Source organism: Colletotrichum karsti (assembly GCF_011947395.1).
Source record: "Colletotrichum karsti strain CkLH20 chromosome Unknown Scaffold17, whole genome shotgun sequence".
Taxonomy (NCBI): domain Eukaryota; kingdom Fungi; phylum Ascomycota; class Sordariomycetes; order Glomerellales; family Glomerellaceae; genus Colletotrichum; species Colletotrichum karsti.
Window position 1 is genome coordinate 681542 of NW_024065917.1, and position 19973 is coordinate 701514.

The 19973-nt window shown below is 54.8% G+C and overlaps 6 protein-coding genes across 6 annotated transcripts; 2 read left to right on the forward strand and 4 right to left on the reverse strand.

Moving 5' to 3' along the window:
- Positions 1–615: 615 nt before the first annotated feature.
- CkaCkLH20_06007 (putative mannitol dehydrogenase domain-containing protein) lies at positions 616–2130 on the reverse strand (the record flags this gene model as incomplete). The annotated part of the gene is made up of 1 exon (XM_038888724.1): positions 616–2130. One exon carries the CDS (start codon positions 2128–2130, stop codon positions 616–618), a length of 1515 nt encoding a protein of 504 aa, XP_038746060.1.
- Positions 2131–5620: 3490 nt separating this feature from the next.
- CkaCkLH20_06008 (uncharacterized protein) lies at positions 5621–6493 on the reverse strand (the record flags this gene model as incomplete). The annotated part of the gene is made up of 1 exon (XM_038888725.1): positions 5621–6493. The coding sequence occupies one exon, from the start codon at positions 6491–6493 to the stop codon at positions 5621–5623; it is 873 nt and encodes a 290-aa protein (XP_038746061.1).
- A 1235-nt stretch (positions 6494–7728) lies between these two features.
- On the forward strand, positions 7729–10452 carry CkaCkLH20_06009 (uncharacterized protein; the record flags this gene model as incomplete). Its single annotated transcript, XM_038888726.1, has 2 exons — positions 7729–9027; positions 9472–10452. The coding sequence occupies 2 exons, from the start codon at positions 7729–7731 to the stop codon at positions 10450–10452; spliced, it is 2280 nt and encodes a 759-aa protein (XP_038746062.1).
- Positions 10453–10502: 50 nt separating this feature from the next.
- Positions 10503–11987, reverse strand: CkaCkLH20_06010 (uncharacterized protein; the record flags this gene model as incomplete). The annotated part of the gene is made up of 1 exon (XM_038888727.1): positions 10503–11987. The coding sequence occupies one exon, from the start codon at positions 11985–11987 to the stop codon at positions 10503–10505; it is 1485 nt and encodes a 494-aa protein (XP_038746063.1).
- A 4634-nt stretch (positions 11988–16621) lies between these two features.
- CkaCkLH20_06011 (mgt family) lies at positions 16622–17902 on the forward strand (the record flags this gene model as incomplete). Its single annotated transcript, XM_038888728.1, has 1 exon — positions 16622–17902. One exon carries the CDS (start codon positions 16622–16624, stop codon positions 17900–17902), a length of 1281 nt encoding a protein of 426 aa, XP_038746064.1.
- Positions 17903–18243: 341 nt separating this feature from the next.
- CkaCkLH20_06012 (uncharacterized protein) lies at positions 18244–19824 on the reverse strand (the record flags this gene model as incomplete). Its single annotated transcript, XM_038888729.1, has 1 exon — positions 18244–19824. The coding sequence occupies one exon, from the start codon at positions 19822–19824 to the stop codon at positions 18244–18246; it is 1581 nt and encodes a 526-aa protein (XP_038746065.1).
- Positions 19825–19973: the final 149 nt, after the last annotated feature.

A 19973-nucleotide genomic window follows, 5' to 3' on the forward strand; every position in this document is an offset into this window, starting at 1 on the left:
AGCTCCAGCCCGGGCGTCGAAAATCGTAACGTCTCGCGTAAAGGTCCGATAGTGAAGCCGCAGATCTCCTTCATGTCGAAAACCTGCTATCAAGGCGAGCACACGGGGTACGAAACCCGTGATGGACCATAAGAGATCGCTCTGTTACAGCCTCATGATGACCGTCATCCGAGTGGAATAGCCTTGACAGCCACATTACCCGGTTAAGACAAGCTTGAACTAAACTGATGTCTCTCAGGGAAAAGATCTCATTCGGGCGACGCGACCGTTTTGCTTCGCATGTGGCTTGCAGATCGTGAGCTGGTGACTACATCTCGAGGTTGCGCTTCAACGGCCGGGGTCTGAGCTGGCAAGGTTGGTGGACATGAAAAGTCTATGCTCTATTTTCTAATGTTCTAATAAGGGTGTTTTGGCTTGCTAAAGATGTCAGAACAAAAGCATTTTAAATGGCATCCCGAACGCCGATGATCGCATCCCTCGTGAAGTCTCTCACGTCTCATCCCAAATAATCAATCCCATCTAGCCCGTCGTCCGCTCAGTAATGACTCGGTCGCTAGGTTTTTCCCAACGGTATGGCCAAACAACCCTTGACATACACATTAAATCCCTCGTCGTCTAGTTGACGTACTTGGGGAGGGTCGCCATGACGCCGTCCTTGGCGATGAGCTCCATGGCCTTGGTGACCTCGTCGACGAAGCGCTGGTCGCCGCGCAGGTCGTCGCCGAAGAGCACCTTGACGGTGAGCAGCTGGCGGGGGTCGTTGCCGCCGGCCCTGGCCAGGGCCTGCAGCTCCTCGCGCATGGGGTCGTCGACCTCGAACTTCTCGCCCTTGTCGTCGACGCCGTTGATGTAGCGGAACCAGGCGCCGGCGACGAAGCAGAGGCGGCGGAAGGGGCCGGTGACCCAGATCTGCTCGGCGATGGAGGGCATGATGAACTGGGGGATTTTGCCGGAGGCGCCGAGGGCGACGCGGGGGATGCCGTCCATGATGGTGGGGTTGGAGAAGCGCTCCATGAGGGTCTCGCAGTACTGGTCGATGTCGACGCCGGGGATCTCGGGGAGGAGGGGCTTGACCTCCTCCTGCATCATCTGCCAGACGAACTGGCGGTAGACGGGGTGCTCCATGACCTCGTGGACGTACTTGAAGCCGGCGAGCTGGCCGGGGTAGGCCATGGCGGAGTGGCTGGCGTTGAGGAGGCGGAGCTTGTGCTTCTCGAACTGCTCGACCTCGTGGACGCCCTCGACGACCTGGACGCCGACCTTCTCGAAGGGCGGGCGGCCGTCGCAGAACTTGTCCTCGATGACCCACTGCATGAAGGGCTCGGTGACGACGGGCCAGGCGTCCTCGACGCCGAAGTGCTCCGTCAGCGACTTGATGTCGTTCTGGGTGGTGCTGGGGGTGATGCGGTCGACCATGGCGTTGGGGAAGGCGCCCTCCTCGGCGATCCACTTGGCGACCTCCGGGTCGCGGAGGCGCGCGAAGGACTGGAGCATGTGGCGGGTGATGGAGCCGTTCTTCTGCATGTTGTCGCAGGACATGACGGTGAAGGGCTTCATGCCCTGGGCGTGACGCCTAGCGAGCGCGGCGTACAGGAAGCCGAACGTGCTCACGGGGGCGTTCTCATTCTCCAGGTCTTGCTTGATGTCGGGGTGGTCGGCCTGCAGCTCGTGCGTGTTCTCGTTGTAGTAGTAGCCGCTCTCCGTGATGGTCAGAGAAACGATGTGAGTGTCCGGATGAGCCATCTTGGCGATGACAGCCTCGCGGTTGTCGGGCGCGTAGAGGAAGGAGTTGATGCTGCCGATGACGTTGGCGAAGCTGCCCTTGGCGGAGCGCTCGACGAGGGTGTAGAGGTAGTCCTGAGCCTCCAGGACGTCGCGCATGGCGGCATCGTTGGGCCGCAGACCGACACCGCAAATGGCCCAGTCACGCTGGCCATGCTTCTGCATCAATTGGTCGAGGTAGACGGCCAGATGAGCTCTGTGGAAGCCGCCGACGCCGACGTGGACGATGCCCTCCTTCAAGCCATCGCGCTCGTAGGTCGGGGTCTTCACCGTCCGGTCTCCTTGCTGAGATGAGATCTGAGACAGGTTCTTGCTGTTGAGCTTGAGGGACTCTGTGCTGTGAGGCATTCTGATTCTGCAGGAGGAGGCAAAAAAAAAATGAAGGAATTACGGATGAAATCGAGCTCGGGAGGATGAGGAGGATGAGAAGCAGGGTATTAGGAGAGAGATGGGAGGCTGTTTGTTGATGAGTTGAATGATCAAAGAACACCTCTCACCGCCGCTTACCCCTGAGGCGGCCGGGTTTTGAAGATAGGCCGGGAGAAGTTCGGCCGAAGAGATTTCGAAGCACGTTCCAAGTCACAGTTGTTGAGGAAAATCCGAAATGGAAAACTCAGTGTCAAGCCTTAAGCAGGTCCACAAATTGAATCACGTTCTCCATTGTTTTCGTCGGTCGATGCGGTGGCGCTGTGGCGGTTTAGATAAACTGGACCTTTCCAGGTTTTGCCATGGATGACCACCCCCCGGGACGGTGAGAGGTGGCGGTTGGATCTTCCATGCGAAGAAAAAGAGGGAAGTGGGAAGCGGGAAAAGAGGACCCTCGTACCCCCTGACGTATGCATTACACTCATTACCGAAGTTGAGAGTGCAGTGAATTTCTTTTCAACTCTCCTTTCCGATGTTCTCACGTGGTTGATCATTTGATCTAGACGAGCAAATTGCTTTCGAGGCCAAGGTTCAATTGCAGAGCAGGGCACTTTTTGATTGGTTGGAGATTGCGGCGAACCCCAACCGTTTCAACCACACCTCAGTCTCGCCATGGTCCCCCGGGTTGTCTCTGAGACTTCAAGTTGGCGGTTTAAAGCTCTTCCGTCTTGCGAGGTGATGGCAACTTGTGGACTTTGGAATAGACATCAACCTCAGCACAAACACGGGATGTTAAGATCATGATCTGGAAGAATTGAGGCCGGGGTCTCTGACCGTGCGCGCACACCAAAAAGGTTTCCATAGTCTGCTGACCTCGTTAGCGATGAACTCAATTCTCTCAAGGTCAATTATCATGCCTCCCCGAGAAAAGGTTTTCAAGCCACAGACGGGGACCTCTGCGTGTCGTTCCAGTGCTCAATTGAAGTCAGCTCCTCGACCAAAACGTTGAAAAGTTGAACAACTTCCAAACGCGACCCAGAGCTCCATTCCAAGCCGTCCTTTCAACAGTGTTTTATCACAACCATACCTCCCACGTTCACCGAATGATTCGTTCACCTTCTCTGTAACAAACATAAATCTCGACACTATGGATAGCGACATGGAGTATGAGAGCTGAACACCGGCAGAGAGGCGCCGGAAGCGCAGAGAGTATGGCGTATGGCCCGTGAGACTTCTCAAAGCCCTGAAGATTTGGCAACACAGTCGAGTCACACCGCTGCAAAGAATGTACGACACGGGCGAGCTGACCCCGCGTCGTCATCGCCAGTTGCGTGTTCTGGAGATGTACTTCTCTCCGGCACTGGTAGCAAGACTCCGACCGCTTCTGCCTTATTGGGAGGAAACCGAAAACACGCGCTCCCTTTCGAAACTAGTCAGAGAATTGTGCAAAGAAAATGACCTGGTATCCCACGAGCTATGGTACGGACCGACATACCTTCCCGGCAGCTCAGCTGTCGACCGGCTTCTCGAGACGGTGGAATTGGTATTTCACCCCCACGTCAGCTCCCAGATCGCATCAAACATTCGTGGCTTCGATGAAATCGCTGGTGTCGAGTGCACAGAGACATTTGTCGCGCAGACTAGATTCGAATCATGGATGGGATATCTCATAGATTACGTTCTCTCGGGTGTTGCGGCCACAGGCACTCGCTTTCTTGACTGCGATGTAAGTCCTTCATTTCGGATCCCGGGGATTACTTACTTACTGACCGAAAATGGGAGAAATCTGTTTTAGGTGAACTTGATCGCAACGGAGACCCGGAAGACGACTTGTTCAATGGAGAGTATGATGAAACATTTCCTGAACGGACTCTCCCGGAGCTTGATAAGAAAACGGTGGCCGTTGAACAGATCAGTCTGGAGGGACGAACCATCCTGGAAGCCTGGAAAACCCACCCGACGACGCGGCTCTTCAGCCGAATGCCCCAAGGAGAGAAGCGGCTGCCAAATGACCCTGCAGACTTGGGACCGACGTGGACGCCCACGGATGGCGGCGCACCATTTGCTTACGCCGCGACAAATAACCATTACAACATGCCGTCGTGGTCGCAGTCCCCTGACAAATGTGTCCCGTTCGACTTTGTATTCAACCAGATAGCACGTTATCCTGGCTGGGATACTCTCTTCACGACATTTAGCCCCCTCCGATCGTATCTATGGGCAGCCTTCAAAGCACACATGGCGTGTCTTACACTTCCCGTGTCAGAGTTGAGACATTTGCAAAAGCCATGGCGACGTTACGGAGGAGGCACGTATCGTGGATTGATATTGAATCAGTATCATTACCAGGAAACTATGCCACCATACACGCGTTCTTACACCATTCCTGTTGGCCGAGAAACCGATTGGGGAAGACTGGCACTAGATCTCGAACATGTTCGGTGCGATGATCTGTGGGGTTGTTTCGATGGCATTCACGGTCAAGGTCAGATGGACTACGTCAGATGGCCCAAGGTGATTCATGGCCTGGCGTACCCTGCGCCGCAGACAACCAACTTCGAATGTTACGCAAACTCGTGGCGCACAGCTTGGTTTTATAGTGGTCAGGATTTCATTGAATCACTACACGAAGCTACATTTGCCATCTCTTTCCAGAGATCTGTGTAATTACTTATCAGTTACTTCTTACTGAAGGCATTCGCTTCATGTTGGACAACAAGATCCTCAACACCGAGTCGTGTCGAACGGCTTCTTCTAATTCTTCCCGACTTCTAAACTTGTCAAGTCGGCCGCGGACATTGGGAGCCGGGACTGCGCCAATTCGAAAGAGCTGCCAAAAGTACATGTAGCGGTGTGATTACTTGTATCGGCGAGTTACCTGCCTGCCTTTACTTTTTGCACATGTTTTCTCATTTGGTTGGCGTCGAAGGCATAGAGGGCGCTCTCCTGCTTTCAATGCTCGATTTCATCAGCCATCTGAACACTGCAGACCAAGCTGTTGGCGAAACCTGTTATGCTCGTTAAAACTCTTCGTCTCGACTTCTCCCGCGCTGTTGACGGCACATTCTTTTTTGTCCTTTGAGAGACTGTTAGTCCATAGTCCCGTTCCACTCTCTCTGGACAGAAGGCCCAAACATTCTTCTGACTTCCTAAGCTGATGACTAAAGGAACGACTAAGCAGCTATATACTGGGGAGGTGCCTAATACTAAGTGGGCAATGGCGGCAATACACATAGCAAAGAGATCGACAGACGCAAGGAAAACAGCGAAAAAATAGAATGATGAAGAAGGCCGAAAGATTGAGGAGTTTCGGGACAGGTTTAGCTTCCAGACACTTCAGCGGAGTTTAGTACGAGTGTTGGGTTCTTTTGAGGAACAGAAATCTCACGGAGCACATGAGAACTTTCAGATCAATAGGGACTGCTTAGAATGAATAAACATATGCTACCTATTCAATGAAAACACTTCATGATCAAAACCAGCCTTGAAGCCCAATGGTGAACTTGCTCGCATCCTTCTCCACGTCACCCTTCAACGCCTTCAACTCCTCGACATCCCAGTTCGCATGCACAAACCTTCCATCCAAGAACCTGGCCTCGTCACTCAAAGCCCAAACCACGAAATCCCCGGACAACTTGATATCATCATACACCAGCCCGAGATCCTTGACAGCCGGCGCGAACTTCTCCGACATCACCGTGCCCCCGATCAGACCGGGATGCACCTGGAGGACGAAGAAGCCGGGGTTCTCGTCGCGGAAGTACTCGAACATCTTGGTCGCGGCGCTCTTGGAGGCGCGGTAGGACGAGAAGCCGAACATGTAGGGCAGGTGGATGGCGGCGGTCGAGATGTGGATCACGCTGGCGTCCGCGGCGGCGAGGGGCTGGAAGGCGCGGAGGAGGTTGAAGTTGCCGCGAACGGTGACCTCGAAGGCGCGCCACCAGTCGTCGGGGTCCGAGTCCGTGATGGTCTTAAGGTCGGACATGTAGCCTGCGTTGGCGATGAGGATGTCGATCTTACCGCCGATGGACGCGGAGAAGGTCTGGAGGGCGGAAGTGGTTGCTTCTGCGTCGGTGACGTCGGCGGTGTAGAGGTGTACCGTGACCGAGGGGTTCAGGGCTTCGATGGCGGACTTGGTTGATTTAAGGGAGGCTTGAGAGCGGCCGAGGAGGCCGAGAGTGGTGATCCCGGACTGCGCAAGTGAGAATGCGATGGAGGCGCCGATGCCTGCACCACCGCCGGAGATGAAGGCGTGCTTGCCGCGAGTTGAGAGTTCGGGGCGGGTTGGGGAGATGGCCGCGTAGGGCTTTTGGTGGTAGGTCTTTGTGGGAGATGGGAAAGACATTTTGGTTGATTGAGACGGTATTGTTTCTAGTTTAGATGAGGCTGTTCTAGAAGTTCTGAGACGGTTGAGTTGTTCGAGATCTGGAGGTCGAGACAGCGAATCAGCCGCCCCTTTATGAACTCCAGGCCCAATGCCTCTTTCCCTCAGCGAGAAGAGTCATCGTAGCCTCTTCCGCTGACCAGAATCGTGTTCTCGGCTGTCGTTTATGTCAGATCTGATTACGCTATCGTCAAGATGTTTGAAACCCATTACGGGAAGGGAAAGAATCAATGCTCCGATAACGTGAAAAGACGGCATCCGATCCAAGTTCCTCCGACCCCACTTCCGGCTAGCGCCAAGCCCCGACACGGGCGCCATTCCGCCGATAACGTTATGCCCGACCCCCGGGCTCAAGTCAGCCCGCTCGGTAACGTTGGGGCATTAGTCACCGGTGCCGCTTACCTGCAGTCGGCTGAGCAAGCCGCTCAAGTTGCCGCCCGTGTCGATTTGCTTTGCTAATATGATTCTTGTCTTGATTAGGTAGTAGGAGATGCATTGGCGGAGGCGATTCGGTGGGACAGGGGGCTTCTGCGGACAAGTGCGCAGCGAAGAAAACTAGTTGCATCGTCTTATCAGCTTCTGTCAACGTTCCAGCAGCTGCATTGTAGAGATAAAAGACGCGACATGTCACTCTGACCAAGAGTGAAGCTCTCGGGACATCTTTTACGGCGTTTCTCCCCGGATTCTCCCCGCATTTTCGGTTTCTGCCCCTGACGATCGGCCCCAGGGACAGCGAGACATCGTTCCCAAGCCAGGGATGCATGTCCGATGGCACGCAAGTGTTCATCCCGGCATTCCATCAAAACTCCTGAATATCCACGATGAAAAACATGCGCGTTCATTCATCTTCAGCTTTCGTCTCATCCGATTTCAGCACGATGTAAGATTCTGCGGCGACAGAAGGGCCCCTGAGCCACGTTCTTCTAGCGTTCGGCCTAACTCGCACTGTTGGGTTTTGAGGCGCCATCGACTACAACCTTAAGGCGCATTCTCATTAAACGCGATTCAATCCCACCAGCGACGCGTGCAGTCATGAAAGGGGCACGATCCTAAAGTTCAGGAATGGAGCTCTTGGCATAATAAGGGAGACGCAGAGACCCTTGAAAACCGACAGCAATCCATCCCGCAGTGACATTCAATGTTCCTCTTCTCCTGATGTTTATCGCCAAAGAGGCCTCTTTGGCAAACCCGGCAACATGGGCGTCAGAGGCAGATACTCAAGCCGGCGCTTCGGCCGTCACATCAAGGTCATAGCCATCACCTTTTTCTTCGTATTGCTATGGACATTCCGCGAACAGCTCCGCCTCGACCGCTACGGACTCGATTCCAGTATCGTCTCCTGGATTCCACGCCCACCGCAGGACATTTTCGACTTCGAGCCTCTTAACTCGGATGTCATCCGAGCCGTCTGCAGCGCTACGGAATGGGACGCGAAAAGCAAGATGCAGGTGGTCTTCACCTGCGACAACAACGTCGGCGGGATCGCCAACATTCGCAACTCGATCCTCAATTGCGTGAGGTACACCATGCTGGCGGGCGGATCGCTGGTGCTGCCGCGCATCTTCGTGCCCAGCGAGTCAGACACCTCAGCCATTGGCACCGGCAGGAGGCAGAACTTAGGATACATGTTCGACAGAGATCATTTCGTCGAATCGCTCCGTCTCTCGTGTCCTCAGCTCCGCCTCTTCAACAACACGGACGAGGTCTTTGAGAGAATCGGACGCCCGCGAACCTGGTCGCTCGGCCTCTTCCCCGAATCCCTCGTCGAGGAGGAAAACATCCCGAGCACCGGCATCGAGCACCCCGACAAGTGGAAATCCCTCCTCTACGAATGGCTCGACACCATCGACGAGAACATCGACGTCGCGCCCGCGGGCCAGCCCCCCAACGGCCCGATGCTGGTGGACCTGGGCCGGTCGTACCTCACGTACCCGATCGACCACGACGGCGAGGTGTTCGCGACGACGTTCGGCAATGTCCTCAAGTTCCGCGCCGACGTGCGCGAGCTCGCGACGGCGACGATCCTCGGCATCGACCGGCACTTCTTCGGCGCGCACCTCCGCACCGGGGGGGAGGAGGCGGACGACGGGCTCGCGCGCTGGGCTCCCTCGGACCCGATGTGGCAGTGGACCGAGTACGCGAAGCAGACGGACGCGTATTTTGATCAGGCCGGGAGGTGGGACCTTTCGGTGATGTACGTGGGCGGCGGGAACGAGACGCAGGTGGCCGTGATGGAGGCGGACGCGGAGCCGCGCGGGGTGACGGTCGTGACGAAGCGGGACCTGCTGGTTGGGGAGAACCGGAAGAGGTTGGACGCGCTGGGGAGGGAGCACCAGGAGATGATCGACTTTCTGGTCATGCTTGGCGCGGCGCAATTTGGGGGCGTCGGTTACTCGAGCTTCGCGTGGAATGTGGCGCTCAAGAGACACATTTTCTCGGTGGAGAAAGAGAGGTTTCTTGAAGGGCCGCAGATGCTGAGCGATGAGTTGAGTCAGGTATACGGGACACGGAAGAAGTACCCAGAGTATGCATCCTGTATGTGGCCATGAAGATGTTCGGTGATTGTGATTGAAAAGTCCGCAGATAGTCAAACGAGATGTTCAAAATCGACGTGAAGGCTGGATGGATGGTGAGTTCTCCTGCATGAGATACAGTGAGAATAACTAACAGATAACGACTGTGTAAGACGGCTGATTAATCAACCTCGATCACGCCAAAGGATTCAACCCCTTTCACGACCTCCTCATCCTCCCAACCCTCCGATAACGTTATTTTCAATGTTGATGCAGGTGGAATCAATGCCCAGAGACTTTTCCACCTAATCTTCGGGAACTGAAATCCGAAATCATGAGCCCATCCGATGCCAATGTGAGTACACTTGCAGGCACAATCAGCATCCTCATCTCGTGTAAACGTTGGATTACTAATGCAAAATAAAGACAAGACGTGAACGCGGTGTCCTCGCCCAGCGCGAATACCGCAAACGACATGCATCAAAAGTTCAAAAACTGCAAGATGAGAATAAGAAGCTAAAAGATATCATCGGTGATATCAACAAGGCCCTTGAGCGGCAAGGAGATCTCTCGGAGGACTTGAGAGCCGCCTTGTCCAAGGCCCGTGATCTCGCAGGCATCGGCAGTAGTATTTCCACCGAAGATGAAGCGTCGACGAGCAATGAATCCTCCTCTGGACAGCAGACGGAGCCGCTGGACCCGGCAATCGAAGAAATCATCCGCCTCGACCCCACCATCGCCGGCGAACTCGTGCCAACCGGGCGCTTAAGTCCCCGACTGGACTACGGCCTCTGGATCGACCCGGACCGCATAATCAGGATCCTCGAGCCCCCAGTCGACATCGTCCCCTACTTGGGGTCTGGTATGAACACCCTGGCAGGCTGCATCTTTTGGTCAACCATGAACTACACCATCGACCTGTGGAACTCCCGCTCGACACCCCTCTCAACGAAATACCTAGATCGCATGTTTAATCACTCAAAACACCTCACCGACCGTCAGTTCCTTTTATCCTTAGCCCAGGCTAGGGTGGATTACAAAGAGAAAGGGTTCATGTACAAGAAGCTATCGGAGCAGTTTGAACGAAACGCCATGAATGAGCTCTATCAGCGCATCAAGGCTGAGTACGAGATGCGAGGGCAGCCGAGTAGGTGGTGGAAGAGGCCGGAGGAGGTCGCAGATACCGTACTCAGCATGCTGGGGGATGCGCTGAGGGATCGATTCCAAGCTGTGATTGACGGTCACGGAACGAAAGAGGACGCAGAGTTGTTGAGGCCGCTGGTTACATGGTTGGCGCAGAATTTCATCTGCTTTGGCGATGGTCCTCGATGGAGCTCCGTGTTTGTTTCTGTGGCAGTGGGAAGTTGGTTAAATGAGATGAAGAGACGGGAAAGTCTTGAGGCATGAATAGCTAAGTCTCGGCATTGATGATATCCACGTTTGCACGTAGCCATGCTTCAAAGCTCCATATTCGAAGCCCTCTTCAGAAGCTCCTTATTCTTCTCGTCCAGCCGCATGTTTCTCCAGACCGTCGCCCTCGTGCCTTCTTTCGTCGCTGAAAAGACTCTGTACCTTTTCCCCCGTTCGTCCTGACACACAAAGAGCTTATCTCCAACTTCGACCTTGTCAATTTTGTCAAACCCCTCGACAGGCCCGCCGTCACCCTCGATAGCCTCGCACACAGCCCAAGATCTGTGCTCATCCATCCAATCATCATACACAAGCATGGCTCCGTCCCAGGGCCTCTCCCAGCCGCCCGAGTAAAACACAACCTTCCTCAGCTTTCCCCCGGCCTCGGTGTTCGCCTTGATCAGAAACTCGAAAGGCTCGCGAACACTGGAGACGTTCAGATGGGGGTTCGCCAGGGATTCGGCACCTTTGCAGTTCGAACCATCTTCCATCACCATCATTTCGTGCAACCTGGTCAGTTGCTGTTTTGCTTGGTCGAGTTGTCTGCGGCACTCGCTGGCCTCCTCGTAGAAGATGGTCGCGTTCTCCAGGTTGGGGAACTCGGTGGCGAGGATTTTGAGATGGTCCCACCCCCAGGTGCCGTTTTGGTTGATGTCGAACGTCAAGGACTTCAAATTCGGGCACATGGAGGCTAGCGCGGAGAGTTGATCGGGGGTCATTACTCTTCGCTGTCGATAGGTCGTCTCGGGTTCGCGCACCTCTAAGCTGGTGAGGGACTCGGCGTGATGACGGAGGATTGGTAAGATCGATGCGCCGGTCTGACCGCTGCGTATCCAGGACAGGTGTGTGAGTGAGTTTGATGGCAGGGCGAGGATGAAGTTCTTGGCCCAAGAGCCGTATGTTTTGAATGACTTCAGGGACTTGAGGTGCGGAACGAACGTGGTTATGTTCGGCGTCTCAGTCTCATGCGATGGCGTTATAACGAACTTCTCAATCTTCGAAAAGTCCATCGCCTCGAGCCAGAGATCGAGATTCGTGAGGTTCCTCTGGGCCTCAGTCGACCGCAACCCCTTTAGCCAGTTCCATGCCTTTCCCTCGTACACCCAGTCGAGGTATCTATCGAGCGTGCTGCCGTAGCGGCCGATGTTTCTCGCTTCCTGCCACGGCATCTCGTTGAATTCGTACCCCTCCAGATCTAACGCTTCCAGCTGGGAAGGATAATGCGAGCCGGACGGGTGTTTGAGGGGGAAGTTGTATCTTTCAGGATGCTGCGAGCATCCGAGGCTCGAGACGCGCAGTTTGAGACTTTTGATGCTGGAGCATTTGAATAGAGTGTCGTGGACTTTGTGCATCGTGTCTAGGAAGGGGTCGCCGGGCTCGCGTTTACCGTACCAACCATCTTGGCCTGCAGGGACGACGGTGTCGATGTAGGTTGGGCATTTGAAGGGAGTCCGTTCAGCTGATGAGGCGGAGGCCGTTGCGGTGAGGATGAAGAAGGAGAAAAGGATTAGTTTGCGGATGGTGGGATGCATGGCGCTATTTTGCTTATTGCTGAGTGTGTCCCTTCGCAGCGTTTGTTCTAATATCGTGACGTTTCGCGTTCATAAATAGCCCACATTGAGACTAACACGGTTTTCAGATCCCAAGCTGCCACTTCTTGTTGGACGACGCGTTGGCAAGGAGTTCAGCATCCTGGTTGGAGTTTCTAGGCAGCCGCGTTGGGCCGTAGGCCCGTAGCATCGCGACGGATTCGTGCTAAGTACTCACCGCGCCGTTCATCGGTGCGAGATCCTCCCACTCTTTCCTCCACGGTGTAATTCGATGTGGTGGTCCACGCCCCCTAACAGATGTGATCCGGATGCCCCTTAACGAACAGGCAGGCTCTCGGGATCTCACCGAGCCTTTCTGTTTGCCTGTCAGCTTTTTGGCAACTTTTCCCAAGCGCCAAGAACCCTGCGATAAAAGACCTAGCATTCATCCATTCATTTTGCATCACGCAGCGTGTTCCTCAATGACGCAGTCCTCCACCGAGTTCACGTTTTCCCACTCCTTGCCAGTACGTTTAGCCCTTGAGACACGAGATCTGCCGTCGGGTGGAGCGACTGTCTTTCGCTTGAGGTGCAGTGCCAAGACCACTGCCAGCATGCTAGTCTCCCAGCGTGCTATTTATTACTCTGTTGGACAGGTCAGGTAATCCAGACGCGATAAGGTAAGCACAGCGGCAAGAACGCGGCAACTCGCGGCAACCATGCATAAAATAGTCGATGCCGTGTTGCATACCGAATCCTTCCAGCAGGCGTAGAATCCTCTCCCCCACTGTTTTTTATACGTGAAATGCCCTGTCAAGAGATCTGCCCCCTAGATGTGGCCAATTAATCCCATGTCTAGAATGAATAACAATGGGGGAGGGGATTCTACGCCTGCTGGAAGGATACGATACGTTGCAGACTGCGTTGCGGTCCAATTCGATGTAACTCAAACATACATATTGGGACGAAGATCGAGTAACCGTGGTTCTGAACCCAGCAATTAGGGCAGGTTTCTCACAACACCTCAACTGTCCAACTTCCCGCAATTATCTACTATTTGCTGCACAGATAATTGCGGTTGATTTCATCGAAACTTCTCACTACAACTTTTCACCACCTATTATTGAGACTATCGTTCAACCGTACAGCCTCTTATTCCTCATGGATCCGAGCCAAGTTACCGAGCTTCAGGATGTCCTGCGCACGCTGACCGGAAACTTAGTCCGCCTGAACAAGATCCTGGAAAACCAGAACATGGGAGTGGCCATGGTCGAAGCCAATCCATCAAACGAAGTACCACTTCATAGCCCCTGTCTTCGAAGCGAGGTGACGATTTCGAAAGAAGAAGTCGCCGAAGAGACGTCACCTCCTACCGAAGAACCCAATGGCCGGACAGATCTCGACAAACTCATCGGACGGCTCTGTGACGGTCGTCACAAGCTGCTCAGAGATGTTAAGTTTCAGCTCAGTTTGAAAGAGAAAGATATGACAATCTTAGGCCATGGAGAAGAAGGGTATCGTGCCGTTCTGAAATAGGGCGTACTATTCAGGTTACTGATAGTTTATAGCGTGTTCTGGGCCTCTCCGCTTCACACTGATGATTCCGGGCAAGGGGATTGGCGATCAAATCTGTTCGATTACGGCAAACGCCGGCTGGAAGCGATCGATTTATTCTCCTGCCATGAAGCTGCGACACACTCTTCAGCGCTGCATGTGAGATCAAATCTTTTCAGGGATATTCCATTGCGCTTTCTTCTTTTCATTCTGACTTTGCATAAGGGCGACGCGATATTGACGGAGACACTGGAAGCAAAAGAATCAAGGTGCGACAAATAACATAGTCAGATTCCACAACTCACTGACTTCTCACTAACCTTACTCACAGCATAGTTATAAAAGCGATTCGGAGCGAAAATGAAATCATCAGCTTTGCAGATCTGGCGTTGCTTTTGAAAAGGTTGCAGCGAGAGCCGGAGCAAGTAACTCGCCTCGTGCAGGCCTATCTGCTCCCTCCCTGCAGAGCACCTTTACGTCATCCGCATGCGCAGGCCATCGTGCTTTGCAATTTGTTCGAGAAGAAGGGCCGGGGTATGACGATGGAGTTCTCCTTACGATACTGGAGCATTGAGAACCATAACCGTCGAGACCTTGGCCCCGAAGACGAAGTAGATGGGATCGTGATTCAGAGATGCCCTATTGACATATGCGGAGCCAAGTCAGGGTTGAAATTCGTGGAAGAAAGGTCTATACTGGCTGTAAACATTCACGACTCTTGGGCGGCAGATTATGTTACGGTCTGCTTACTGGATTCTTTCTCGCACACTCAAGGCGAACTGAGACCCGACAGGCGTTTTCTGAAGCGACATGGCTTACGCTCCAAGGAACAGCCCGATGGCGTCACCTGCTTTCTCGCCTGGATTCTGATAATCCTGGAGACATCTGAAAAGGCTTGGAACGTTTTGCTCGACACCATTATTGAAGAAACCTTCACAGAGGTATGTCTGTTCCCAACGATCGTCACATCGAGTCAAAAAATATACTGTTGCGAAATCTATCATGTTCATCAAATCTCAATTAGTCCACACACAAGGATATTGCTAACGACTGATAGGTATATGAGCTTGAAGAAATCTGGGTCAAAAGTGGTGAAAAAAAGATGTTTGACGACTCGTTTCATCGATCAAGACAGTGTTATTCCCTACTTCGATTTTTGCGAATGGCCAAGGACCGTGTGTCGGAGCAAAGAGACGCTTTCGACCGCCTCCATGAAAAGTTTCGACGCTTTTCTGAAAAGCCAGATCCGCAACACGCGGGACTGGCAAGAGACGATGTTCTGTCGAATTGGAGAGCTACTTCTGACGCCTTCAACGCCGTCTCGGATAAGCTTCTGCAGCGAATCAAAGACCAAGCCGAAGACGTAACTCGCCTCCGAGACGGGGTAAGCAACCACACGCTCGTAACCTTGCCCCCTTGGCTGACGGCCACAGATTTTCAGCGCAACGTCGTTGCGAGAGTCCAACGACGCCCGATCCCTCAACCAGGCCATCTACGTGTTTACCATTGTCACTATTTTCTATACTCCTCTGGGGTTTCTAGCGGTATCTCATTACGCCTTTCAACGCCTTGTGCACGTGCTAATTCCAACGATACGAGTTGTAGGCCTTCTGGGCACTTCCTTTCTTGAACGACACCGAAAACGGGCAGAATGTCCAGGAATCGCCGGCATTTTTGCAGTCGTTCATTCTTGTTCCGATATTGACCTACCTTGCTTCGGCGGTCCTGCCATCGATTCTCCCAACGGTATTGGAAGTCTGGCATCAATCCCGCATCTATCAGCGATGGACGCAGTTCTCCCGCGGCTGCACGCTCGTTTTGGTCGGTACACTGAGGACGATATTGAACTTCGCCATGTTGCTTCTGAAGACGATCGTACCGCATACAGTACTGAAACTCATGCTGAAGGCTTGTTCACAGGGCCTTGGCTTTGACTGGGAACGAGTTCAAGGGCTACTCTGGAGCTCGGAGATAATCCGTGGGGAAATGTTATACACGGAGACTGAACCGGAAACCCGAGAGCGGTGTTGGCTGTGGTGGCTTTTCAGTCCTCTGAGAGTAGCACGCAACGCAACGAGATCGAAGGGCAGAAGCAGTTCAACATCTCCTGAACCATAGGGCGATAATGGATGAGAGGCCGCTGTTGGGAGTTGGAAATGATTTCATTTTCTGGTGTTTGGAGGTAAGTTTGATATAGTTATATCAACAACGGGAGATCTCAAACCAATTGACATTTCTCTCGGGACAGGACTTGTACTCGGCCGTACTTGGTATAACTCAGTACACCGCGACCCTCGAGGCGCCAGGGAATTGGCACCATCGTGATACACAGAGACATTATCACCAACACACTCTCGATCCCTCGAGCGAAGACTTTTCACAAGGAGACTAGCTTCTATTACTATAATACTTTCACCCATCTGTGCATATACACCATTGCTACTCTTATTTATCATTACCTGTGCCTGCTAAGCCTGATTTACTGCCTGGTGTCTTGGATCTGTTTGGTAAACAAGGATAATAGAACCCCATACGCTTAACATTAGACACGAATGTAAATAACGACGTATTGTAGTGTACTTCGACAACAGTGTATTCATAATCTGCTGTTGTGTTGTTGTATATCTATCTATATCCCTACTAGCCTCTCAGGGCGGACGCCTTCTGTCCAGGTAAGGAGAGAATAAGCCCTACATAATACGACGATAGTGTTAGATCGAAACAATCAAAAGTGATGAAGTTGACAACACGGGCACCTAGCAGTATGGGTAAGTGCAGTAACGTTATTAACAGCAAGAAAACACTGCGTCAAGAAGAAACACATCATAAGCACTTGTCAGCCATGTCAAATTTTCGATTATGTGATCGTAGCTCTCCTTTAGTTGGCTGAGATGGGTGTTTCCTGGTCCCCGGCCCAGGTGATTTAACCTTATTCCAGGCCCGGGGTCCCATCGCATCCAATCCAAACCCCGAAGAACCCGGAACCGCGAGCAATATGACTTCTCCGTCTAATCTCAATTCTCACCATCACACTTCAGCAGAAACCTCACTTCCATTCAACTCTCTTCAACTCACAGCCCACAATGAAAGTCCTCATCGCAACACAGCCCTTCGCAGGCCACATCAACCCAACAACCCCCCTCGCCCACGCCCTCACCCGCCGCGGCCACACCGTCACTTGGCTCACGTCCCCCTCCCACGCGCACCTCATCACCCCCATCCCGAACGTCCACTTCCTCCCCTCGCCCGCCTCCCTCGCAGCGCACGACTCCGTCCCCCTAAAACCAGACGAAGGCACCTCGGGCCTCGCCTCGGTAGTCTCGACCCTGCGCAGACTCTTCCTAGACAGAATCCCAGACCAAGTAGCCGCCTACCAGGAGGTCGTATCCGAGTTCGCGGCGGATGTGTTGGTGGTCGACCTCACGGCCTACGGCGCCAACTGCTTCCGCGACCTCACGGGAATCCCCTACGCCACGCTGGGGATCAACCCCCTCGTCACGTTCGACCCGGAGTGTCCGCCGTGGGGGACGGGCTGGAGACCCCCCACGACCTTCCTCGGGCGCTGGGTCAACGCGCTCGCGCACGCCGTCGCGGGCTGGCTTTTGTATCCCAAGCTGACCGCGGTGCTCAACGGGCACCGTGCGGAGCTGGGGCTCCCGCCGCTGCCGGGGTCCGGGTTCTACGATACCACGCGCTCGGATCTGTTACATATCATGCCGACGACCCCGGCGTTCGAGTTCCCGCGGGCGTTCTACCCGTCCGTGAAGTTCGTCGGGCCGCTGCTCCCGCTCTTCGAAGACGAAGCGGTTCCGGCGTGGTGGGACGAGATGCTGGCGCATCCGAGGGAGAAGGTGGTCCACGTCACGCAGGGCACCTACGCGACCGACGCGGCGAACCTGATCGGCCCCACCCTCTCGGCGCTCCGGGACCGGGACGACCTCCTCGTCATCGTCACAACCCCCGACGCGGAGAAGGTGCTGCCCGCGGGGTCCCTCCCCTCCAACGCGCGCGTGGCCTCGTTCGTCCCGCACGCGAAGCTGCTGCCGCACGTGGGCGCGATGGTGACGAACGCGGGCTACGGCGGGGTCCTCGCGGCGCTGAGCTGCGGGGTGCCGATGGTGTGCGCGGGGCGGAGCGAGGACAAGGCGGACGTGAGCTCGCGGGTGGCGTGGAGCGGGGCCGGGATCGACCTGGGTACGGACGCGCCGGGGGAGAGGGCGCTCAGGGATGCGGTGGGCAGGGTGCTGGGGGAGGATAAATACCGCAGGGCGGCGGAGAGGGTGCGTGATGATTTTGCGAGGCACGACGGGCCGAATGAGGCGGTCGACGCGCTTGAGGAGATTGTTGCGCGTTGTCGGAGATGATGGCGGCGATTCGAAGGGAGGGTCGCTTCGGCGGTGTTCCGTGCCGAGTCCGAGATCGTGATGGTGAGTCCGAGATGGTGAGTCGGGTGGTGGGAGATCGGTCATCTCGGACTCAGGATGATGGGTGAGGTTTGTGGATATGACAGCGCTTGGCATCGTGGATCGCGGCGACTTGGCGTTCGGGAATAATAAAGTGTGTGTGGCATTATCCAGCGAGGTATCATTTTCTATCGACAAAACTAAACCAAATTCTATGCTCCGAAACCACAGGCCTGCCATGTAAATGCGCCGATTTAAATTTTCAACAATGTACTACCGTATATCCTGGTCTTTTCAGCGGTCTAGAAGCTCTTGACCTTCTGCATGCTGCCCTCCTCAACCAAGGCGCGGTGCATGTCGAACGAGTTGAAGAGCAGGTGGGGCTCGTGGCCCATGCCCTTGCGCAAGCACTCGAACTCGGCCTTATCGAAGTAGCTCTGGAGGATGGGCTGGTAGACGGGGTGGGCGCACTTCTTGATGATAACGCGGGCGCGCTCGCGGGGGCTGAGGCCGCGGACGTCGGCGAGGCCGTTCTCGGTGACGATGACGTCCAGGTCGTGCTCCGTCTGGTCGATGTGGGTGCACATGGGGACGATGCAGGAGACGCCGTGAGGGTCGGTCTTGGAGGGGCGAGTGGAGGGGGTGTGCATGATGGAGTACTTGGCGTTGCGAAGGAAGTCTGCGCTGCCACCGAGGCCGTTGAGCATGCGGGAGCCCATGACGCAGGTGCTGTTGGCGTGGGCGTAGATGTCGACCTCGACGGGGGTGTTCATGCCGATGACACCGAGGCGGCGGATGATCTCGGGGGAGTTGGAGACCTGCTGGCTGCGGAGAAGGAGCTTGTCGTGGTAGGACTCCCAGTTGTCGTAGAAGCGCTTGAAGCCGTCGGGAGAGAAGCGGACGGAGGTGGCGGTCGCGAAGTCAAGGTGGCCCGAGTCGAAGAGGTCGAGGAAGGTGTCCTGGATGACCTCAGTCCAGACCTTCAGGTTCCAGAAGTTGGAGTCCTTGAGGCCACCGATGACAGCGTTTGCGATGTTGCCAATGCCGGACTGCAGGGGAAGGAGGTTCTTGGGCAGACGGCCGTGCTTGACCTCGTGCTCAAAGAACTCGATGAGGTGGCCGGCGATGGCCTGGGAGTTGGCGTCCTCGGGCGAGTTGGGAGCGGTCTGGTCCTGGTAGTCGGACTCGATGATACCGACGACCTTCTCGGGGTCAATGGGGATGGAGGTGGTACCGATGCGGTCCTCGACACCCATGATGAGGTAAGGCTTGCGGCGAGGAGGGAGATCGGTCATGGTAATGTCATGGAGACCCTCGAAGCTGGGCAGAGAGGTGTTGACCTCGATAATGATCTTGTCGGCAAGCTGGACGAGCTCGGGCGTGGCACCAACGGAGGCACCGGGGACAATGCTTCCATCTTCCTTGATGTCGGTAGCCTCGACAATGGCGACGTCGATGTTCTTGTTAGGACGGTCCTTGGTGTAAAAGCCGTAGACAAGGTCGACGGGGAACTGCGACAGGTGCTTGTCGAAAAAGTGTATCCTTCCCTCGTTGATTCCCTTGGAGATGGCCTTGCCGACCTGGTGAGGGCTGCGGCGGTCAATCATGTCAAGACCGGCCCAGCGGTTCTCCGTCTCGGCACCGGAAGAGGCACCGACAAACAGGCTGTACTTGAGCTGGCCCTGGAGGTTGTTCTGCTCGACGTGGTCGGCGAGGAAGGTGGGCATCTTCTTGGGGTAGCCGACGCCGGTGAAGCCGGACCAGCCGATGTAGGCGCCATTCGGGAAGTGCTGGAGCATGTCCTGAGGCTTGGTGAGCTTCTTCAGCATCGACGGGCGGCGGACGCGAGTCCTCAAGGCGGCCGAAGCGATTGGTGACGCCATCTTGACGCGATTCAATCTGTCGGTGTGGCGGAGGATGGAGGGGAGAGATCGCGGAGAAGATGAGATGAGTGGAGAGGTTCACAAAGGGTCGAAGCCCGGAGAAAGGAGGGGAGACTCTGGAGAGACAAACGGACGACGGTCAAGGAACA